The sequence below is a fragment of the Zootoca vivipara genome, chromosome 7 (genome assembly GCF_963506605.1).
Source record: "Zootoca vivipara chromosome 7, rZooViv1.1, whole genome shotgun sequence".
Lineage (NCBI taxonomy): Eukaryota > Metazoa > Chordata > Lepidosauria > Squamata > Lacertidae > Zootoca > Zootoca vivipara.
The window spans coordinates 6,160,215-6,181,254 of record NC_083282.1 but is presented as its reverse complement, the minus strand read 5'-3'; the positions used below and the strand labels follow the sequence as shown (position 1 = coordinate 6,181,254).

The window sequence follows — 21,040 nt, the reverse complement described above, 5'->3', positions numbered from 1 at the left end:
GGGATGATGGGAGTTGTATTCCCAAAACATCTGGAGGGCCGAGTTTGGGGATGCCTGTACTAGATCTTTAAATAAAGTGCTAGCTGAACCACTCCTTTTAACATTGCTGCTTCTATGGTGTTTGGATTCTGCTCTTAGCCTTATCAGTCCAAGCAAAAACTCATGAAATTGTGCCAACTACCTGCAGTAGGAACCATTCGCCAGAATGACCCTGCCTGCTGTTACTGCTGTCCACAGGTTTCTCAAGCAGCAGTATAAAAACAGAAATGAAATTCCAGTCAGTTTCAGTGAGACCCACAAGTTTCTGAACTGCAAGAGTTATAGGGGAAGTCTCCTTAGTTCTACGGTGTTTAACAAATACAAATATCAAATGCAACTTTTATTATACAGGCACAGACCAGATAAAAAGTGTTTAGCAAAGCAATGGAGAAACTGAGTAAATATTCTGACAACACCTATTTGAAGATTTTGATATGGAGGGAGTGCCTGGAATACAATGGAGAAGAGTGCACAAGAAAACAGCTTGCTTCATCTTGTGAAATTACAGAGATAGGTCATGAAGGGTGAATACAGGATTGCAACTTTTTCTCCTTACTCCTTTGCTCATTAGGTGAACCCTGTCCCAAATGTTCAAATTCTCATATGCAGTCTTTGTTCTACTTCCTATGGGTCCTGTCAGCACAAGCCCTATGGGAGAGCTTCTACTAGCTGCTAGCACAAGTTCCCCTCTCTCCTCTCCCCCTGAAACTGGTTTTTTTGGGGGGGATTGAGAAAACCCCCAGAACAGTGCATTGGAGTGGGGGGCGGCTGTTCAGCCTGACAAGCTGCAATGCTTGTGCTGATGGCAGGTTTACCACAGTGTGATGTTGAATTCCACCCTCTATTTCAAACTTGGCAAGCAATTTTAATATGATGATGTGGCTTAAATTAAAGCTGTCACATGAAAAATTGCAACCCAATTTAAAATGTGCCAAAACAGCCAATAAGGAAACTGGAGTGGACCATATCACTGCTGTATCAGTAAAACACCACACTGAAGTTAAAACATACTTAGGATCAAGGTGCCATAATCTGCATGCAGTATTCTGGAGATTAACCAGAATAAAACTTCCTGAAAAGAAGAAACAGGCATAAAGCTGTAGTGCCCAAAATCAACTGAATTAAATCCAATAAATGCAACTGTATTCTTAGAAAGAAAACTGTGGGTTCTAATTCCACATCTTTAGAATCAGAAGACACCATATAAAAACAAGTTTGGATTAAACTTTGCCAGTTGGGCTGATAAAAAAGCCATTGTAATTATTTATAATTAGAGATACCCTATTTTGAGGAAGCTCTGATAAACTTAAAACTTCAGAAACTATGAGATTTCCACAACACATGCAACAAAGCTTTGTGTAGTGGTTTACTAGTACTGCCAGAAACAAACCTCAAGGGATCTGTAATGTAGTTGGCTTCTCATTTATTCTAAATGAAATCTCTTTAGAGGCCATAATAGCTTTAGCTTTTTAAATAAATTGAGCCATTGTGTAACCACAAGGCCAGACACTACAGAACTGATCAAAAGATAAACACTTATTGTGACGAGTGCCATTGGAAGCCAGTGGCAACTCCTTGCTGACTTCTGAAATATCTCTCACCTGGTCATGAGGTAATCGCTTACATATCTACCGTAAATACTCCCAGTTTCAACTCTCAGTTTAAATGATGATGTGTTTTATTTATTTGTTTGTTTACATTTAAATTTCATCTTTTATCATGGAACTGGAGGTCTCCCACTATGGAACTGACCAGACTCAGGCCTACTTAGCTTTAGCAAGATGGTGGCCTCATGTGCCTTCAGACCATACAAAAAAGAACCCCACAACTAATTACAACTTGAACTGTATGGGTTGCCTAAGAGCCATCAAGTGGCTGGCAGGTCGGCTACACCATCCACTTGCAGAGGTAGACAGAGTCTCCTTATGACTTTTAAAGATGCACGACTCTTTATAGGGCCTTATGCTGCTAATATAAAATTCTGAATTAAGCACATTTCCAATAGTCTTGTTTTTATGTTTTACTTTTTCCAATAAGGTATGACAGAAAGATTCAAAGCTCTATAAATTATTCAACTACCGGTAGTAGGCCTTTGCCCAACAGTGGAGACAATGAGCTGTAGCTACAAGTCAGCATCTATCTGCTTCCATACAAGTTTAGTATCACCGGAAAAGAAGTGGGTGACCCCATAACCACCACAATGGCTGTGTTTACACACAACACTAAATCATGGCTTAGCTTTATGAGAAGGAACCACAGCAAGCCTTGCGCTCATGCACTCCCCTGGGTTCAGACATCATGACAAACTCCAGCTAATCTAAAATGGAAGATCAGCTTCCAAACTCCTCTGCATGGCCATGCTAAAGTAGTAGTACTATAGAACTATTGTAGTGTTATAGGACACATAACCCTAAGCCATGGTTTAGCATTGTGTACCAATGGAGCCATGGGGACGTTAGGGGTGCTGTGGTGTAAACCATTGAGCCTTGGGCTTGTCCATCTGAATGTCGGCAGTTCGAATCCCTGCAACGGGGTGAGCTCCTGTTGCTCAGTCCCAGCTCCTGCCTACCTAGCAGTTCGAAAGCAAGGGCAAGTAGATAAATAGGTACCGCTCCGGCGGGAAGGTAAACAGCGTTTCCATGCGCTGCTCTGGTTTCCCCAGAAACGGCTTAGTCATGCTGGCCACATGACCCAGAAAAACTGCCTGTGGACAAACGTCGGCTCCCTCGGCCAGTAAAGCGAGATGCGAGCCGCAACCCCAGAGTGGTTCGCGACTGGACTTAACTGTCAGGGGTCCTTTACCTTTACCTTTTTACCAATGGAGCCATACTGTCGGAAATGTCACTGGGTGCCATGAACAATGACCTCCCTTTTCCTAAGTTGAGTGATCAGATTCATCAGATAAAGAAAAGGGGGACTCGGGGAGTATGAAGTACTGTGCCTGTAACAGCTCAGTTAGAAAAAGTAATGAGTAATATTTCACAGAGATGCAAAAAAATTGGCTGGCCTTGATAGGATCATGCCGACAGGGGTGTCTTTGACACAACATTGAATTTCAAAGGAGTCTCTGAAGCACAATGCTAAAATCAAAGACAACCCTTTCCTCTCCCTTCACCAGCTCAGGAGGAGAGTGCTGAGGACAGTTCATGTCATGCTACACTTGGGAAATTCTCTCCAGAGTACATGGAAAATCTCCAGCCCTGCCTCCTTACAATTCTGCCTGCGCAGCTGCAGCTACCTCCTCCTCCCAACAAGTACATTGATCATGTGAGCCACTATCTCCTTTCTTTCTTTCACAAGCTGATGCTCTGTGCAACAACTATCATTGCCTATCTTGCAGATATCTCTTCTCCAATTGGGTATGACTGGAAGGTGTATGAGATGTGTTGAGAGAGAAGCAGCTCACACACGAAGCACTGGCTAGCAACAAGAGGTGCTAGAAAGAGGGGGTGGTGGAAGCAACTGATATATGAGTATATATCAGCAGTAGACACTCTGGAATACAAGGCGAAAGCGGGAGATGCACAAGGAAGAATGTGAACATGGATCTGAAGGGAGAAGGGGTATCATGCACACCAGAGGTTCTGGTGCACAGATTTGTGGACCCCTGCATTTGACAACAAATAAAAATATAGTGGAATTTTCTTTTGAGACTTTCCAAAGCCTGAACAGGCCTGTCCCCATTAACAGTCTGAATGAGAGAAGCTCTTTGGACAAACTTTATCAATTCAATAGACACTCTTACCACACAATTTCTTGCTGCCCTGAAACTGTTCAAACAAGCATTGTCATCTGGGAGTGCAATGAAAGCATCTGTAGCTTGTCTGCAGCCTGATTGCATACCAGTGATGGGCAAAATGAGAGTCCTGATAATGTACTGTTCACTGGTTTGTGTTAAACTGCTTAAGTGAACAGACTACCTATGTGAGCTGTGTTAAGATGGGAGTTGTGAATTCACACAGAGCTGGTAGTTGCAGTTTGTGTTCCCATGGAAAGGTGACTCTATATAGACAGTGAATCACATATTTCCTTTAAAAAATGTTTTAATTGTACAATTATAAAGTGATCAGAGTCAGGATGAGCAGTGAAATGGTCCAGTTTGCTAATAACTCAAAATTAGATGACACCAATAAAAGATCTCTCCAAACAAGATTTGCAAGCAACAAAATGGCATGCAAGGTTCCTGTAAGTAGTTATGTGGTGATACACGTAGGGTCTGACTAAGATGGATCAAGAATTTGAAAATGTCGACAGTGTGTGGTGGCAATGAAAAAGATAGAAATTATTAGAAAAGAAGCTGAAAATAAAACTGCCAGTATCATCTTATATTCTCTACAGTGCAGCTAGATTTGAAATAAAGTGTACTGTTCTGGTCATCTCATCGCAAAAGGGTACCACAGAGTTAGAAAAAGCATAGAAGCTGGCAACCAAATAGCTAAGTGGAACCTTCATTTTCAAAGGTTGCACGCTACTGAAAAACAGATGCTGAGAGGGGGCCAGTAGCATGGGAGGACTATTGCCCTTCAAGCCTGTGAAGTGTTTTCCAGAAGCATCTGGCAGGATACTGAGAGAAACAGAATCCTGGGACTGGATGGAACTTTGGGCCTGATCATGCAGGGCTCTTTTGGAGTACAGGATAAGCTGTACAATTCCTATTACAACCTATACTTACAAGGCAAAAGAAGTTGGTGCAGAGGCTGTGTAACAATATAAAAAGTTTCATTTTTAAAAAATCACATCAGCCATGGACTAAGCTAGCCACCAGTCTCAGCTCCCAATAATATTCACCTACTGTGTATGTGAAGTGGTTTGAACATATTAAAGGCCTTTATAAATACTTTTATTGAACTTAAAGGTAAAGGTAAAGGTACCCCTGACAGTTAGGTCCAGTCGCGGACAACTCTGGGTTGCACGCTCATCTCGCTCTATAGGCAGAGGGAACTGGCGTTTGTCTGCAGACAGCTTCCAGGTCATGTGGCCAGCATGACTAAGCTGCTTCTGGCGAACCAGAGCTGCGCACGGAAACGCCATTTACCTTCCCGCCAGAGCGGTACCTATTTATCTACTTGCACTTTGACGTGCTTTCGAACTGCTAGGTGGGCAGGAGCTTAGCAGCATTTATTTCCAAGAATGCACAGTGTACATCGGATCAGGCTGCATAGATCAAAAATAGGAAAATCGAGCCTTCCTAAGAAAACAGTCCAACAGTCAAAACTAACTAGCAAGAATTAACTTAAAAAACAGGTTTATTTCCTGCCCTAAAAGCAAAATTCTACACATGTTAAAAGCAAGGTCCACTGAGGTCAATAAGCTTTACTACCTGGGTGTGTGCAGCCACAATCAGATAACCGAATGCATGCCATGACAATCTCATCAGTATGTCTTACTGTTAAAAAGTTTTATGATGCTGCACTAACAAGTGGCAGGAAGCCCCAAAACCTACTGCCAGCATAATTTTCTCCACCAATGTCAGAAAATATAAAATAAGGATGAAAGGATCCCATTGAGACATATTAAAGGTTGTAATAATATGCACGCTGGCATATGTGTCTATTTGTTTTTAGCTACTTTAGTCCATAGGCATGATTTAACTGTGTCTCTCAACAATAGACTGCTTTGGAAGACCTTATTAAATCTACCCTTCAAGTTATCTTGTTTAACTTTCACATATACAAATACTGCTAAAATCCCCGTCTCCGCAAAAGGCATGAAATTGTCTATTCCTGCTGTATGAAAAGCTTGTACAAACATCAAGCCTCAAGTCCAGGAAGAAAACTTGGATATACACCCAGCATTATTACCAAGGAGCTTCTGCTGGGCCAACCACATCAGAGTTTCTTTTTCTTAGCCATATCTAACAGCAATTGCCATGCATTTCATTCAAAATGGATTACAAGTATTACCGGTAAGCACACAGCAAAGACAAGTGGCAAAAAGTCACATAATAGGTTTATCCATTTGCTTGCACCACAACCTTGTTTTGGGGATAATACCGGTACATTTAAGTAAATGGATACACACAGTTGGATGGATACACACAGTTTTTACAAAAAGTCAACAAGTTGAACTGTCCAGTAATGCTTATTTCCCCACTACTGCTTAAAAAGAAACTGAAATAATTATGTTTAAGTTTTGAGAATACAGCCTGGAGTATCAGTGCTCCATAGGTTTGGTTGGGGGTATACATAAGACCATACACAAAGTAGTGAACTGGGAAGCTCTGGGTCTTATGCTGGGATCTAGCCTAGCAAGTTACCATTATCTGTAAGCAATCAGGTCTCAGAACCTTCTTCAGGTACAGGGAATGGTGGTGTGCAACATACATTAGCAATTAGCAGACAATATGAAACTTGCAGATGGAGCTGAACTCCCTGCTCTGTTCTAGACTGAGTATATAAATTCTGACCTGACATCTAGGCTATTCTCCTTCTATGGTTGACTGTCGCTGGGGTGGGGGGAGATAAGAGACGTCAGTGTTTAAATAATACTGATGCACATTGTTTTTCAATTATAGAAAATTGATTACTGGACTGCCTAGCAATGAGAAGTGTTTGGTCCTTAAACTGTCTGTATTCTCTGTTAGTGAGGTATTCCAGAACATTGCTACTCCAGCAAAACAGACAAACTATTCCTCAGAAGGATGCTTTGAGAGAAAAGGTGGGAACATGAAATAATTGCGCTGCCATCTAAAACAGGAATTTTTTTGGGTAGTGCGGGTCAGGCCACCAGAACCAAAAGAAGTTGGAGGTGCAATAAGAGAGAAAGAAGTTGAAAAATAAGGGGTGCAACTGTAACTGGGGAAGAGAAATTCTCCGGCCACTGAAAGTGATTTTCTGGCTCTCTGAATGTACCCAAGGTTTGGATTGGTGCCCAGGACGATAAAAACTGTTTAAATGCAAGAACACAGCATGAACAGCATTCAACATAATAGATTTTCTCCCAGCTGACAAAGTTTTCGTCTGAGGCAATAATTAGCTTTAGTTAAGATATAACCATGCTCAACAGCCAAATCCAGAAGAACCAGGATTTCTCTAAAGTGAAGCGGTAAATCTAGTCCTACAGCTTAGAAGCAGCACCTTTAAATTATTATACAACTTCCAGCAAAAATAACTGAGTTCCATCAAAACACTTGCCATCGTAACCAACACCTTTCATGTAAAACTAGTTTCTATTATCTCAAACAAGACAAACCGATGAGAGAAATAGTACAGAGTAGGAGAAAACACTTTGGTAAACAGAACCATATGCTACTGCTTATATAAAATGCTTTAATAGCTGCTGAGCAGGCCCATAAGAATTCAGCTGCAGACAGGTAAGGTGGGATGGGAAGCAAGCTATTTTGTTCCAACATGCAATCAATTGTTCCTGGCTCTATGTGACAGAAGTGCTTACATGATGCATACTAGCTATACAAAGGCATACTAAACAAAAAGCATAATATAGAGATTTTTAGTTGGTCCCAATAAAGGTATTGTAACACACTTTAAGGTTTCTGTGCATGTGTATTTGTAGGCTCTATGTCCCACCCATAAAGCTAAGGGAAAGATGTTGGAAAGCAATCTTATCAGCTACTTTCTCCAGCTAATATCAACAAACTCCAAGATGAAAGGATAGAGCTAATGACCCAACATGTGAACAGAAGAGGATGCATGACATCCCCAATAGTGGAAAAGATGAAATGCTCTACATTCCTACCTGTGAAATACAGTATTTTTCCATAAAAAAATTCCTTCCAGCAGCATGCACACGAAAGCTCATACCTATGACAAACTTAGTTGGTTCTAAGATGCTGCTGGAAGGAATTTTTTTATTTTGTTTCGACTACGTCAGACCAACACGGCTACCTACCTGTAGCTAGTATTTTTCCATGTATAAGATGAGGTTTTTTTGCTTTTATAAAAATTAGTATAAAATTGGAAGTAATCTTGTACACGGAACATGGGCATCTGGGGGAATTTCTAAAATATTTAAGCATATGCCTGGGTTTTTGGCTTGGGAGGGCTGAGGCGGTCCCTCCTGCTGCCGTCCCGTCCCCCCCGGGTTGTATGCTGGCGACTGGCTTGCTTCCTGAAGCCTCCACTGGCTTGACCACCGGATTGAGAGCAGCTGCCACCGAGAGCTGCCTCAGCTACCTCTCCTTAGCCTTCTTTCCTTTTTCCCCTCTTCCCCTCTCAAACTCCTACCGGCATGGCCCGATGCAGAGCGGCTCTTCCTTGGCATCCTGCTTGGGAGCCTGTTTCCCCGCAGCAGCAGCTGCCACCGAGGGGAAGCATGTGGTGCCCCCCCCCCCAGTCGCTGCCTTTGCTTCTGTACCACGGTGCACTGCATGCACATCATGCTGGAAACTTTGAGGATGATCGCCTCAAAAAAGATCAACAACTTGCCACCGCCAATCATCCAGATTTTCACTTCTATTTTAGGGTTTCATTTTCTTAATTTTAGGTTCAAAAAAATAGTGGGCGTCTTATACAGTACATGGAAAAATAAGGTACTCTACAGCAGAGCCAAGCAGTGGATTACAGTGCATAGAGAGACCACAGAGGAACCCCAGCATGATATACATGCTCAAGACAACCCTTCTGAGTAGAGAGAGTGGAAGGAAAAGGAAGCCACTTGTTCCCAGAAATGGAAGCAACTTCCTCCCTGTCTCCTGCATACATTACAAACAGAACACCAGGGTAGCAATACATTGAACATTGCACTATTACAGTATTTCCTTCTGTGCAAGCATCAGTTTGCCATATGAAACAATCCCTCCTCTCCTCCCCCATGTGAATCTTTCGATCCCTCAGGGCCAATTTCAGGGACACGGTGTGGGAGGAGAGCAGGGAAATCCTGTCATGTAAGCAGGGCTTCCGCTGACCTAAATCCCGTAAATGGATCCCATCCTTCAGACCTACCACAAACAAGTTTGCAATTAAGTATATATTCAATTATATACTCAAGAGAACTGCATAGCTTCCTTACATTTGTGTCTGCATCGTGGATGTTTTCTAAACCATAGCTGCCAAGTTTTCCCTTTTCTCGCGAGGAAGCCTATTCAGCATAAGGGAAAATCCCTTTAAAAAAGGGATAACTTGGCAGCTATGTTCTAAACACATATTTTATGAATTTACACTTTACTTTTGTAGATGTTCATCTAAAAATGTAGTGTGTGTGATGACCAAAGATGAACTTGCATGAAGGAGAAGTGTCCAGGTTTCTTCTGTTCCTCACAATTAACTACCTGTAGTTTTAAATTTTCTGTGTTAACAACCTGGAGTTCTCAGGAGCTTTACCGTTTTAACATTTAATTTACTTGCTCTTATTTCTTTACTGATGATGGGTGATTTTGATATTATTTTTAGATTGAGTTAAGTAATTTGCGATATGCAATATGTATTATGTCCAACCCTGAGATCTACAATGATGAAGGCCAGGCCATAAATATGCATAATAAATAAGATCAACTAAGCCTTGTGTGCCACACCTTGAAGAATAATGTTTTATTATGAACTATAATCCAGTTAATGCATCTGATAAAGCATTGCAGCATAACAAAAATTGCTAATCTTTTAAGGTGCCACAAAACTTTTAATTGATCTTGCTGCAATAAACACAGCTACTCTACTGGAACCTGAAATGAGTTAAATTTAAGACTAGAGTGAAGTAGGTACCATCTCAGAATCTTTGAAAGGCATCCACTACATCACATCTGCAAGTTGTTTCATCACATATACAAGACATCAGCTGTTGCTGTTAAGTACTGCTGTGATATTGGCCCAAACTAAGGTCATTGACAGGCTCCTTTGGAACTTACTGGCTGATTTATCATTATGACTTTGGCACAGTACTAGGCAGCTTTATAGTTTAATTATCTCTTTTATTGTGTTCATACTACTGGTAATTTCGAACTCAGGAAGCAAGGGAGAAACGTGCTAAGAGGAAGGCACGCTTGGCAAATCCACACCATGATCAACTCCTGCCCAGAAACCAATGTCCCCACTGTGGAAGGACATGTGGATCCAGAATTGGCCTCCACAGTCACTTATGGACTCATTGTTAAAACTGTGTTTATGGAAGACAATCTTACTCAGCTACGAGTGATCACCAAAGAAGAAGACTGGTAATTTTGATATTTTCTGAGCACGTTTCCGAGCACAATTCAAAGTGTTGGTGTTGACCTTTAAAGCCCTAAACGGCCTCGGTCCGGTATACCTGAAGGAGCGTCTCCACCCCCATCGTTCTGCCCGGACACTGAGGTCCAGCTCCGAGGGCCTTCTGGTGGTTCCCTCGCTACGAGAAGCCAAGTTGCAGGGAACCAGGCAGAGGGCCTTCTCGGTAGTGGCACCAACCCTGTGGAATGCCCTCCCACTAGAGGTTAAAGAGAACAACAATTACCAGTTCTTTAGAAGGCATCTCAAGGCAGCCCTGTTTAGGGAAGCTTTTAATGTTTGATGGATTTCTGTATTTTAGTGTTTTGTTGGAAGCCGCCCAGAGTGGCTGGGGGAACCCGGCCAGATGGGCGGGGTATAAATAATAAATTGTTATTGTTGTTATTATTATTATTATTATTATTATTATTATTATTATTATTATTATTGTGTTGCGGCAATTGTCAGTTACTTTGGGCTTCTTTTTGGAAGGAAAAGCAGGGTACAAATGTGAAATGAAAATGAAACTTCAGAACTTACTCTTTGACCATGAAGACAATATTATTCACCCTTGAGGCTATTGCAGAAGTGAACCCACAATTTCGGTTGAAGTTTCAAGGACAGCATCCTACTCAGCCTATACCCCTACGTAGCTTGTGTACAACAATCCATGTGAACAACATTTTATTGCGAGTACAAGCAAAAACTATGACTTTGCAGACACAGCATGTCCAAAACACGTGAAAACCTGACTACATTACTAACACTTCTCTGCCAAGAGCCCTGACACCTTGCCTTGGAACTCCAGCCACAAACACCCAACAGCCCATCTTCCTCTAATCCAGGCATCCCCAACCTGCGGCCTTCCAGATGTTTTGGCCTACAACTCCCATGATCCCCAGCTAACAGGACCAGTGGTCAGGAATGATGGGGATTCTGATCCAAAACATCTGGAGAGCCAAAGGTTGGGGATGCCTGCTCTAGTCTGACAGTTGGGGTGCACAGATTGAGAACCCCATACAAGTAAGTAAGAAAGGAGAGGCAATACAGTCAATGCAAAATATAGCTGCTGTAGCTGTCTGCCTCCATGTGCTTTATGGTTTTAATACTTTACCTCAAACAATAGGGAGAAGAGTATGCCACACAGAAGAAGCAATCATCCCCACATGCAGGTAAGATCTCTGTTGGCAAAGTCCAAGCCCTCCAATCCACCTGTAGCTGGGCAAACACTTTGGAGTACTATTGCTTTGCAAGTTCACAGCCCTGGTGCCTTGTACTACTGCCAGTGTTGGAAGTACTATTCAGGAATCACAACCCCGGTGTACAGTATGCAGCTATATCAGTTGTTTCTGAACAGCCAGAGTTCCATCGCAACCACCCACTGTGAAGCCAGTGAACTCTCCACTTCCCCCATATGTGTGGAGCAGTGGGTGGGTGGGGGGTGGCTAAGGCATGACCACTGGCCAAGCACCACTTATTACTCTCTTTTGTACCTGTGCATGCAGGTTCAGCAGTGTTAGAAACTGATATATGAAAGCTAGGAGCTAAATGGCACCTTAAACCTAGGGTATGGGCGCAACAACGGAATGTCTAGGCACGCTTTTTTCTAACAAAAAAACCAACAAGGCTGAAAGTGAATGAATTGCAGCTAAAATATTGTGTTCATTTTTGACATGGTCTAGTCTCTTCTCCAGTCTTCAGACAGTAGCTAGAAGTGGGGAGGCAGAAAAAGGTCCCTCTTTCCTTCCACTCTGCAGTTTTAATCTGAAATCTTAGGCACAGTACTACTCCCAGAGCTCAGAACCCGCTTGCGCTAATGAAATTCCCTGTCGCAAAATGCGCCTAGAACAATGGGAGTTTCAGACACTGGGTTCAAGGTCTATTTATTCCAGGTACTGAGTATTACTAGATACCCTTTCAATCTCTTCCCTTTACTCTCCACAGGCCACACCCAGCTCCACATAGATCACAAGGAAGGCCCACCCCGTGATCAGCAGTGACCAGAATGCCTCCTGCCTGTTCTGCCATGGACAAAGACAACCTTACTGACTCTAGACAGGAACCAGCACCTTGGAAAGCTTTAAGACAGATAGATATGCAACAGGCAACAAAGAACTGGTGCCTGCTACTCTGCTGTCTGCAGGCCACTGCCCAAGACACAGAAGCCCTGCTGGTTAACACATACCGTATCTTTTCAGAATCCATTACACCCTAGATACCGTAGTGTGGAATAAAGGCTATGATTTTGCCACATGCTGGATAGGGATCCTTTTCTCCCACATCCTAGGAAGAGCTGAATTTGGCTGGCCTCAGCAGGTTGAGAGGGTATGGTGGGCTCATGATTAGTAGCCAGGGAAGCTATGTTGTTGCTGCGTTGCATGGCTTCTTCTGCCTTCAGTGCTCAAAAACAGTGCTTGAGCAGCCTAAGAAGATTCAAATCCCTATTGGTACATATGCCTTGGGACTGGGAGCAGCAGGGATATTTTTGTCTGTTCCACTGGGGATCATGGAGCAGGGGCACTGTGGCATCATTGTGTGCGTTACAGGGAGGTGTTCCGGAACATGTCCTCATCACTGCGAGTTCATTCACTCCCTCTTGGTGTAGGCGGCATTGCTGGCACATTTCCCCAACTGGTGCGCCTTGTTTGTGCTTCTGCTATTTTTGCACTGTTTGGGGGATTTTCCAAGTGGTACATTTCCCACCCCCACTCTGAAATAAGTGGGTATATGATGCAGCAGTTGTTACACCAGCATCTCCCCTTCCACGCAAAGCATAATTGCCGTATGGAAGTGGCTCTGCAAATTCTGTACCAGCTACATCCTCCTTTCCCAGCAGTTTTCAAAGTGTGTTCCAGAGAACCCAAGAAATTATGAAAAGGTTCTGCAATGAACCTTGGGGAAGTTTTATTAAAGTGACTTTTCCACCAATGCTCACTTTCCCCTGAAATGCACACAGACAATCAGAGCATTTGGTGTATTCTACTCCCATTTCATGCAGAAGAGAATGGTTGTGGAGCTGAGCAGATCTGGCTAGCACTCAACACAAATTTAGCAGTTTCTCTAGGCCGGGCATATCCCAGAAAAATGTGTAAAGCACAGACGTTCCACAGGTGTCAATTCCACATGGATTTATTTATTTTTAACATAGAAACTTTTAAAATCATAGTTGTAAGCTAGGGAACCTGCTGTATTCTGCCTACATCATAAACATAACCAAATACAACTCTCCTTGGTCAGGTACTTGCCATCCAGCTAAAGTAGTCCATGAAGCATCATACATATGGATCTCAATCAATCCATTTGCAGCAAAGACCGCTTGAACTTAAAAGAAATTATAGTCAAATGTGGTAAAAATCACAAGTAGTATTACAAATTACTGAAATAAAGATAAATTGGAAATCATCCTGAGCAGGGGTTCAGAAGCTTTCTGTTTTAGACTAACTGCAGCTTGTCGTGAGTGTATGTAACTAAGTTTTACTCAGAGTAAAGCCATTGCTATTAATAGACCCAATTTAGACATGTTCATTAATTTTAATGTGTCTACTCTGAGTAAAACTCAGTTGAATACCACCCATTATACTGCAAAGTTGCTACCATGCTACATTAAGTTTGTCAGGAGATAATGAAAGAACAAAAACAATAGAAGTAGTCAATACTGCTTGTTTTTTACCTTGATATGCAATGTGTTTCTTAATAGCATTACATCTCTCACAGACATACCCACAGCCTCCCAGCTACAGATGCTGACTTTTTCCTCAAGAGGACATACAGTTCTCTTCTGCCCTCATCTCTGCTGGTAAAGGTCATCACAAAGCAGACTGTTACCCTAAGAAGAGCAGAGCTGCCATCACAATGTCACCAAAGAATGTAGAAAGGAACCCTGATAAACAGTGACCATAAGGTTCTAAAATAATGTAATGTCTTTGGCACCTTCTAGGCAATGCAATGCATATCTCAATTGCCACAATTTGTCACAGGCACCTTAGGATGAGCATAGCTGCCAAGTTTTCACTTTTCTCGCGAGGAAGCCTATTCAGCATAAGGGAAAATCCCTGTAAAAAAGGGATAACTTGGAAGCTATGAGGATGAGGTTCATCCTTTCCAAAATTAACTTTATCATGACAATCAGGAGATGGGGGGGGAGGCAGCAATTAACAGAGCAAGGGTGAACGTGAACCAGAAGATATATCAATAGACAAACAGATGCTGGCAGGAAGCACACAAACACACACACACAGAATCAAAACGGGAGGATTTAAAGCCTGCTGTGGAAAACAGCCCAATTGCAGATAAAGCAAAGCATTTTGTTGCAATTTCTAAAACATATCTCACAACTATAGCAACGTTAAGTAACACAGGCCATTCTAAAGGGATGCACACCTTTGGCCTACATCTGTAGCACTAGAACATTTAGATGACCTTAAACCAACAATTCACTCAAGTCTGTAGAAAACATGAAAGCTGACCATATATACAGATATTCCAGGGGAATAACTAAAACTGCTATGTATTCCAGAAAGACACCCTTGTTGTGTGCTGCAGCAAAAACAAAAAGAACACCTAGAAGACGAATACATTTACTGTGGCAATAAGCTTTTGCCAGGTCGGTTTGCAGCCATGGGAGGATGGCTCAGGAGCTCAAGAGACCCTAAAGTCAAGCATGAGCTAGGTCTGCAGAGGACAGAGGTTACCTACCAATATGCCCTGCAACAGTTAAACTGGAGCCACAATCTTGGTCCAGAGCAGTATACCTGTCAAGGACAAGGTGCTTGGGGGGGAGGGGAGGGGGCGCATACAACAGGGAAGGGCTACTACTGCCTTCATGCTTGGCCAGTCCCTCCCCTCCAGGCATCTAACAGGCCACTGCTGGGAACAACATGCTGGACCAGGAAGACCTTTGTCTGATGCAAGAGAGCAATTCTTCCTGGTATTTTTTTTTGAGCGGGGGCGGGTGTGCCTGCCCCCTCCCACCGGAGAGAAGGAGCGCCACACCCACCCGCACCCAGCATCTGCGGCAGCCTCCTCGCCCCGGATCTCTCTCCCCCCCCGCTTCCCTTCCCACCTTACCGTGTTGGGTGAAGATATTGAAGCCACTCTCGGCACCTCGCGGGGCGGCCACCTCTCGCCTCCGGCCGGTGGGCCTGGCTACGCTGCCGCCGCTGCCCCGGAGACCCCTTGGTTGAGGCTGGGAAAGAGGCGGCGGCTGTTGCTGCTGCTGCTGCTGCTGCGTCGCCGGCTGTTGGAGCGCGGAGGAGGCGCCCGGCTCCCCGACGCGGCCCACCTGCTGGCCCATCCCCGTCCCCCTCCCGTCTCGGGCCCCCGCCACAGCCCTCGGCCGCCGCCTCTCGCTCACATGCCGCCGCCTGCGCCGCTCCTCCCGCCGCGCGCGCCCAAGCCCGCTTCCCCACAGGGCTGCCCTGCCTCCTCCGCCGCCGCCTCTTCCTCCTCGCCACCGCGCTCCGGACAGGCCCTCACGGACTCGCCCCCTCAACCCCCGCCGCCGCCATCTTGACCACAGAGCTGAGGGGGCGAGGAGCAGAGCGGCTCCTTCTCGCCCACCCTTCCCACCTCCGGTCCTCCAGGGGCGGCGATGGCTCCGCCTCCCGCCCGGGCCCCGCCCCAGCGACGTCCGCGGTCCAACGGTAGCATCCGCCCTGCTCCATTCCGCGCACGCGCACCTCCGCTTCGCGAGTAGAACCGATTTTTAAAATGTGTAAATGACGCCTAGGATAGCCGGGATAAAGAGTCAAATACATTTGATCATTATTATTCCTAATAGATGTTCCCTCAAGTATTGAGGTGGGGAGTATTGTTATTATGCCATATTTTTAAAAAGCCAAACACATTTTAATTTAAGATTAGTTAAAGTATTTAATGCACTTTCCAACATAAAATCCATTCGAGAATAGAGGGAGAGGTCAGAAACATATTTTTCTCCTTTCTTGAAATGTTTTTGTGTGCTCCACCTTTTGGTTTGTGGATTTTTCATTGCTTTATTTTAATGGATGATGGTGATAGGAGATTTGAAGGAGCTTATATTTGTGTAAACGTTATCACCATTTTATTTGTATACCACCTGTCCATAGTTAAAACCAGTGGGTTTTTTTTTTCTGAGGGTATTCAACGGTACGCAACACCGGCACCTTTTTTTCCTAGAAGAAAAACGTGTGGCACTTCCTGTAACAATTTCAGAGTGAGTACGGTACCAGCACGGTTTTTTTTCTAGAAGAAAAGCACTGGTTAAATTAAAACCATGTTTAAAGCAGCTTTCAACATGGAAAAAAACACACATAATTACAAAAGTAGCCATAAACAATAAGCAAAACACTTCAAAAAGTACACAAAATTGACTAATGTCCACATAATGTCCGCAACTGACTAATGTCCACATAAATAATAAGAACAGCTAAAAATAAAGATACAAAAAAATAGTATCAATAACAGCAACAAGACCCCACAGCAAACCCCGCTCAGCAGAACCCCTCCCAAGACCTCTGCAGCCTCTGGAGCTACATGGCACTCTTCATCAAGCAGAATGTAAATGTAAATTTTTTGGTGTTTGCTCAGCTTTCAAAGCAGCTGCATTGATACCAGAGGGCATGTTGAAGATTTCACTGCGCAAGATCAGTGTGGGAGAGGAGATGGAGAAAGCACTTGGAGAAACGCTTACAAGTGACAAGCTGTGTTTTGAACATAATCATTCTGTCTGGCTCACTTCAGGTATAAATAACTAGGTTTAACTCATGACTGATATGATGCGTTAGCCTTTAGTTTATGTGTCCAAACCAGTGCTTCTGGGAACTGAAGATTTTGGGCATAATCCAGCAAAATATAAATCACAACTAGCCCAAATTCCACTGAGTCTCCGAACAAGAGCTTCTCAAATAGAAAAGTCTTTCTGTAACACATACTGCTGCATTTGGGGGGTGGGGGTGGGGAATCTTACAAAAAAATGGGCATGGTTGAGGGAAAAGTTGTCCAGAGTCCTTCCCCCTTGCATCTAGTTTTCTATCTGCAGGGAGGGTTTATTCCTTCATATGGCTGAGCAATCATTTATGTTTCCATTACCAGCAGACAGTCCAGGAAATGTTTTGCCACAAGTTGTCTCAAAAGTCTTGCAACTTTTGCTGGATTTTGTCTTGGTTTCTTATTAATATTCATTCCTTGACCCCAACGACTATTGTCAGTTGGTCACACGTAGCTCCTTCTTGGGGAATATGGTGCTCAACAATTGGTGGTTAAGCAACTGCAGAACCTATTGGATGACACTGATTTTCTGGCCCCATTTCAATCTGATTTCAAGAGTGATTTTGGTTTTAAAAATACATTGGTCACATTAAAACTTATTCTAGGGGAAGGGCAATATTGCTCTTTCATGCAGTCCTTTCAGCTGCTTTTGATCACATTGGCCACAATATCCACCTGGTTTGGCTGTCACGAGGCAGTGTGTTTAGGTGGTTCTGCTGCTACTTGACAAGTTCTGCTGCTACTTGGCAGGTTGATTATATATTATGTCCAGGAATGGTTGAAGCTCATCAAGGGTGTTGTTAGCCAGAGAGACAACTTACACCTTCAATGACAGTGATGGAGTGTCATGGAGTCCTTGCTGAAGAGAATGCGTAGAATTTTTTTTGACTTTTGTGCGACAGGGCTACAGTTTTGCATGTTACCACACCCTTGGCATGTAACTCCTGGAAGGTTTGTCTACTAGGAAATATGGCCCTCAGGATGAAAAAAGTTCCCCATCCCTAACTGGCAGCGACACTTTGGGGTTTCAGGCCAGGATCTCCTAGCCCTATCCAGAGATGTTGGGAATTGAACCTGGAATCTTCTGCACGCAAAACAGATGCTCTACCACAGTGCATCTATGTGGGGTTTATCGTCCGTTTGCTTGGTTGTAAGTTGCTTTGGGCAAGATAGTAAAGGGGCCCCTGACCATTAGTTCCAGTCACGGATGACTCTGGGGTTGCGGTGCTCATCTCGTTTTATTGGCCAAGGGAGCCGGCGTACAGCTTCCGGGTCATGTGGCCAGCATGACTAAGTTGCTTCTGCCAAACCAGAGCAGCGCACAGAAATGCTTTACCTTCCTGCCGGAGCAGTACCTATTTATCTACTTGCACTTTGATGTGCTTTCGAACTGCTAGGTTGGGCAATATAGTGAATGACAAATCTAATTACGGCCCTTCCACAATGGAATCATGGGTGATATGCCAATTTCGCTACTTCAGAGTAGAATATAAAAGGGCTGGCGGAAAGCTTACCGTAATTGGTCTGGTGCTGAATAGGGTTGACTGATGAGATTTTGATGGAAACAACAGGATATTTCAAAAATATACTGTAAAGTTACCTTGGGAATGGGTTGGGACTTGTTCAAGGCAAATGGTATCACTGTGGCCTTATGTTATGAAACTGTAGGAGGCAGAGACCAGTTATACCAAATAAATTCCAGGTATTGAAAATAGCCACGAGGTACCGTATTTGGAGAGGAAAATGCACTGCTGCGTTGTGTAATAACAATACAAACTAGATCTTCTGGAAACTAGTGAAAGGCTGAAAGATACATATTTCCAACAAATGAGAGGTGGTGGGAAGTGCTATTAAAACAATGGCAGAAGTTTCAATAAAGCAGGGATGGAGGAAACTGAGGGAAGTGGCAGTTTTAAACAATGGCAGAGGTTTTAGAAAAGGACTAAAATATTTGTGGGCTCCACATCCTTTATCTTTCTCACATAAGGCAGCTGAGGAATGGAAGAGGGGGAAAGTTGCAAAGGAAGGAAAACTGAAAAGAAAAAGGGAAAAAATGTTTGTTTTGAGCGGCAGAGGTCTGAATAAAGCAGGGATTCAGAGATACTGGGAGGAAAATGGTGTTTTCAAGCGATGGCAGAGGCATGATGAGCAAGCAAGGGAACACACAGGGGAACCGCTGTTTAAAACAATATTTCGGGACAGTGAGAACAGCATTCGGAAAGACTTCATTGTCAGCTTTTTGTGTTGTACCCATTCTGTTATTTCTCTGTGTTAAAACTGGGTTTTTATAATTCAAAAATACTCAGTGTCACACCATCACTGTTCTACTTCAAGTACAGCGAAAAAGGAGAGGCACTGAAAGGGGTGGGGAGGCTGTTTTTAAACTTCTCTCTCTTCCATTCCTCATCTGCCTTATGTGAGAGGGATGAAGGATGCAAAGTCCTCAAATATCCCATAGTATCTTCCTACAATCATGTATTTAACTCCTGGTATCATGTGTTATCTTCAACATGAAGCCCCAGATTCAATGCAATAATTTAGAACAGGTATTTTATTAACAAGCAAACACCCATATATGTACAACATCCATCAACTGAATTTAATTTTTGCTAACATACTTGCTCTTCAGATTCTACCTATCTTAAAGATACGATAACATAGATCAGTTTGGAGTGTGGGTGCAAAGGGGGCTACACAATAGGGGAGAGAGTAATACATAGAAATAGGGGCGATCTGTGTGCATGGGAGAGTTGATAAAAGTGTGGTGGCAGATCCACACATTGCTACTGTGCACTTGTTAAGAGACAGTAAAACTTACAACAAATATGAGTTTTTATTTGTTAATATTGTGCACATAGTGCAGGAGGCCATCTCAACAAAATATGGATACAAGCCCCTGGAACCATACACCTGCTAAGTCATAAGCTAAGCTCATAAGATTTGAAGCATATGAAATCTCTCCAGGCAATGATGACCCTCCATATTATCCTGCCAGCCCACATAAACACAAAATTGCATTGGCAGCGCAATCCCATCCATGTCTACTCAAAAGTAAGTCCCACTTAGTTTAATTGGACTTACTCTCAAGTAAATGCATATAGGACTGCAGCCTAAAGTACGCTAAAGACTCAGAAAATAAAAGCATTTAACTAACCTCAGTTAAAGGCAACAAGGAAGAAGTCTATACTGATACTAAACTTTTTTAAAACTATCAGGCATTGGTTCTGCAGCAGGATATGGCCTATTGACAAGTCAATAATTACTTTTTGAGACAGCTTCCTATATCTACCATCTCTCCCCATTAGCAGTCATTTGATCCTACTCCTTTTCAGAAAATGCAATATAAGCACAACTCTTTCTACCCTCATCATCAACTAAAGATGGAGAACTAGTTCAGGCCAAAGTCTGCTTGTGGAATGCATCACAAGGCAGACTTGGCAAGACTGCAAATTTATATTCTGTCATTTGCATGGTCACAGGGAGTCATAACCAAGAGATATACCCCTTTTTCTGGTTGCCGTATTTCATTTAGTTTCTAGCCAGGCCACTGTTGGACAGTTCTCATAACATAATTCATGAACCGATTAATCCATCCAACAGCACAAGGTAGCATGAAAGCAACTGAAGAATGAGTCCTTCTTGTGTTACTTGATAACACTGAAACTCCATCACCAGCTCTGAGTCTCTGGAGGCAGTAGTTTAGATGGTAATTGACGGCTAAAGTACATGAAGCCTAAGTAATGCTCTGGTGATACTAAGGCAGAAGTAAAAACTTCTAGTTCTTACACTAGGCCTGTAGGGATTGATTTTGCACACCATCTTTTCTACATCCAAAGGTGGCTCTTAGCACACTCTTAGCTCTTTAAGGTAGATCCTGACCACAGAAACTGCAGTTTCTAATTCAAGCGACAGAGTGCCTCTGTCACTCCTGGCAGAAATTGGATCAATACTGGTGTGTGAAGGAGTCACATTGCCATACCTCCTGCACCACTAAAAGGCAACATCAGAAGCACATTAAGACTGCACACTATCCTATGTTGGCAACTCCTATCTAAAAAGAGCAAGGCAAGTTGCCATTGAAACTAGCATGGTGTGAGAAGCAAAAAACCCCCAGCCCAGTG

General features: G+C 43.3%; 1 protein-coding gene across 2 annotated transcripts in view; it reads right to left on the bottom strand.

Annotated features, from left to right (window-relative positions):
* The window catches only part of ABL2 (ABL proto-oncogene 2, non-receptor tyrosine kinase), a 55,313-nt gene extending 39,644 nt beyond the window's left edge, over window positions 1-15,669 (bottom strand). Inside the window, exon 1 of one of the 2 annotated variants that reach the window (XM_035121673.2) lies at window positions 15,240-15,669. In XM_035121673.2, the coding sequence (XP_034977564.2) occupies window positions 15,240-15,465 (226 nt within the window). In that variant the 5' untranslated portion in view covers window positions 15,466-15,669. The remainder of the gene's footprint in view (window positions 1-15,239) is intronic. The other variant, XM_035121671.2, reaches the window with a different exon arrangement.
* Between the last annotated feature and the right edge of the window lie 5,371 nt (window positions 15,670-21,040).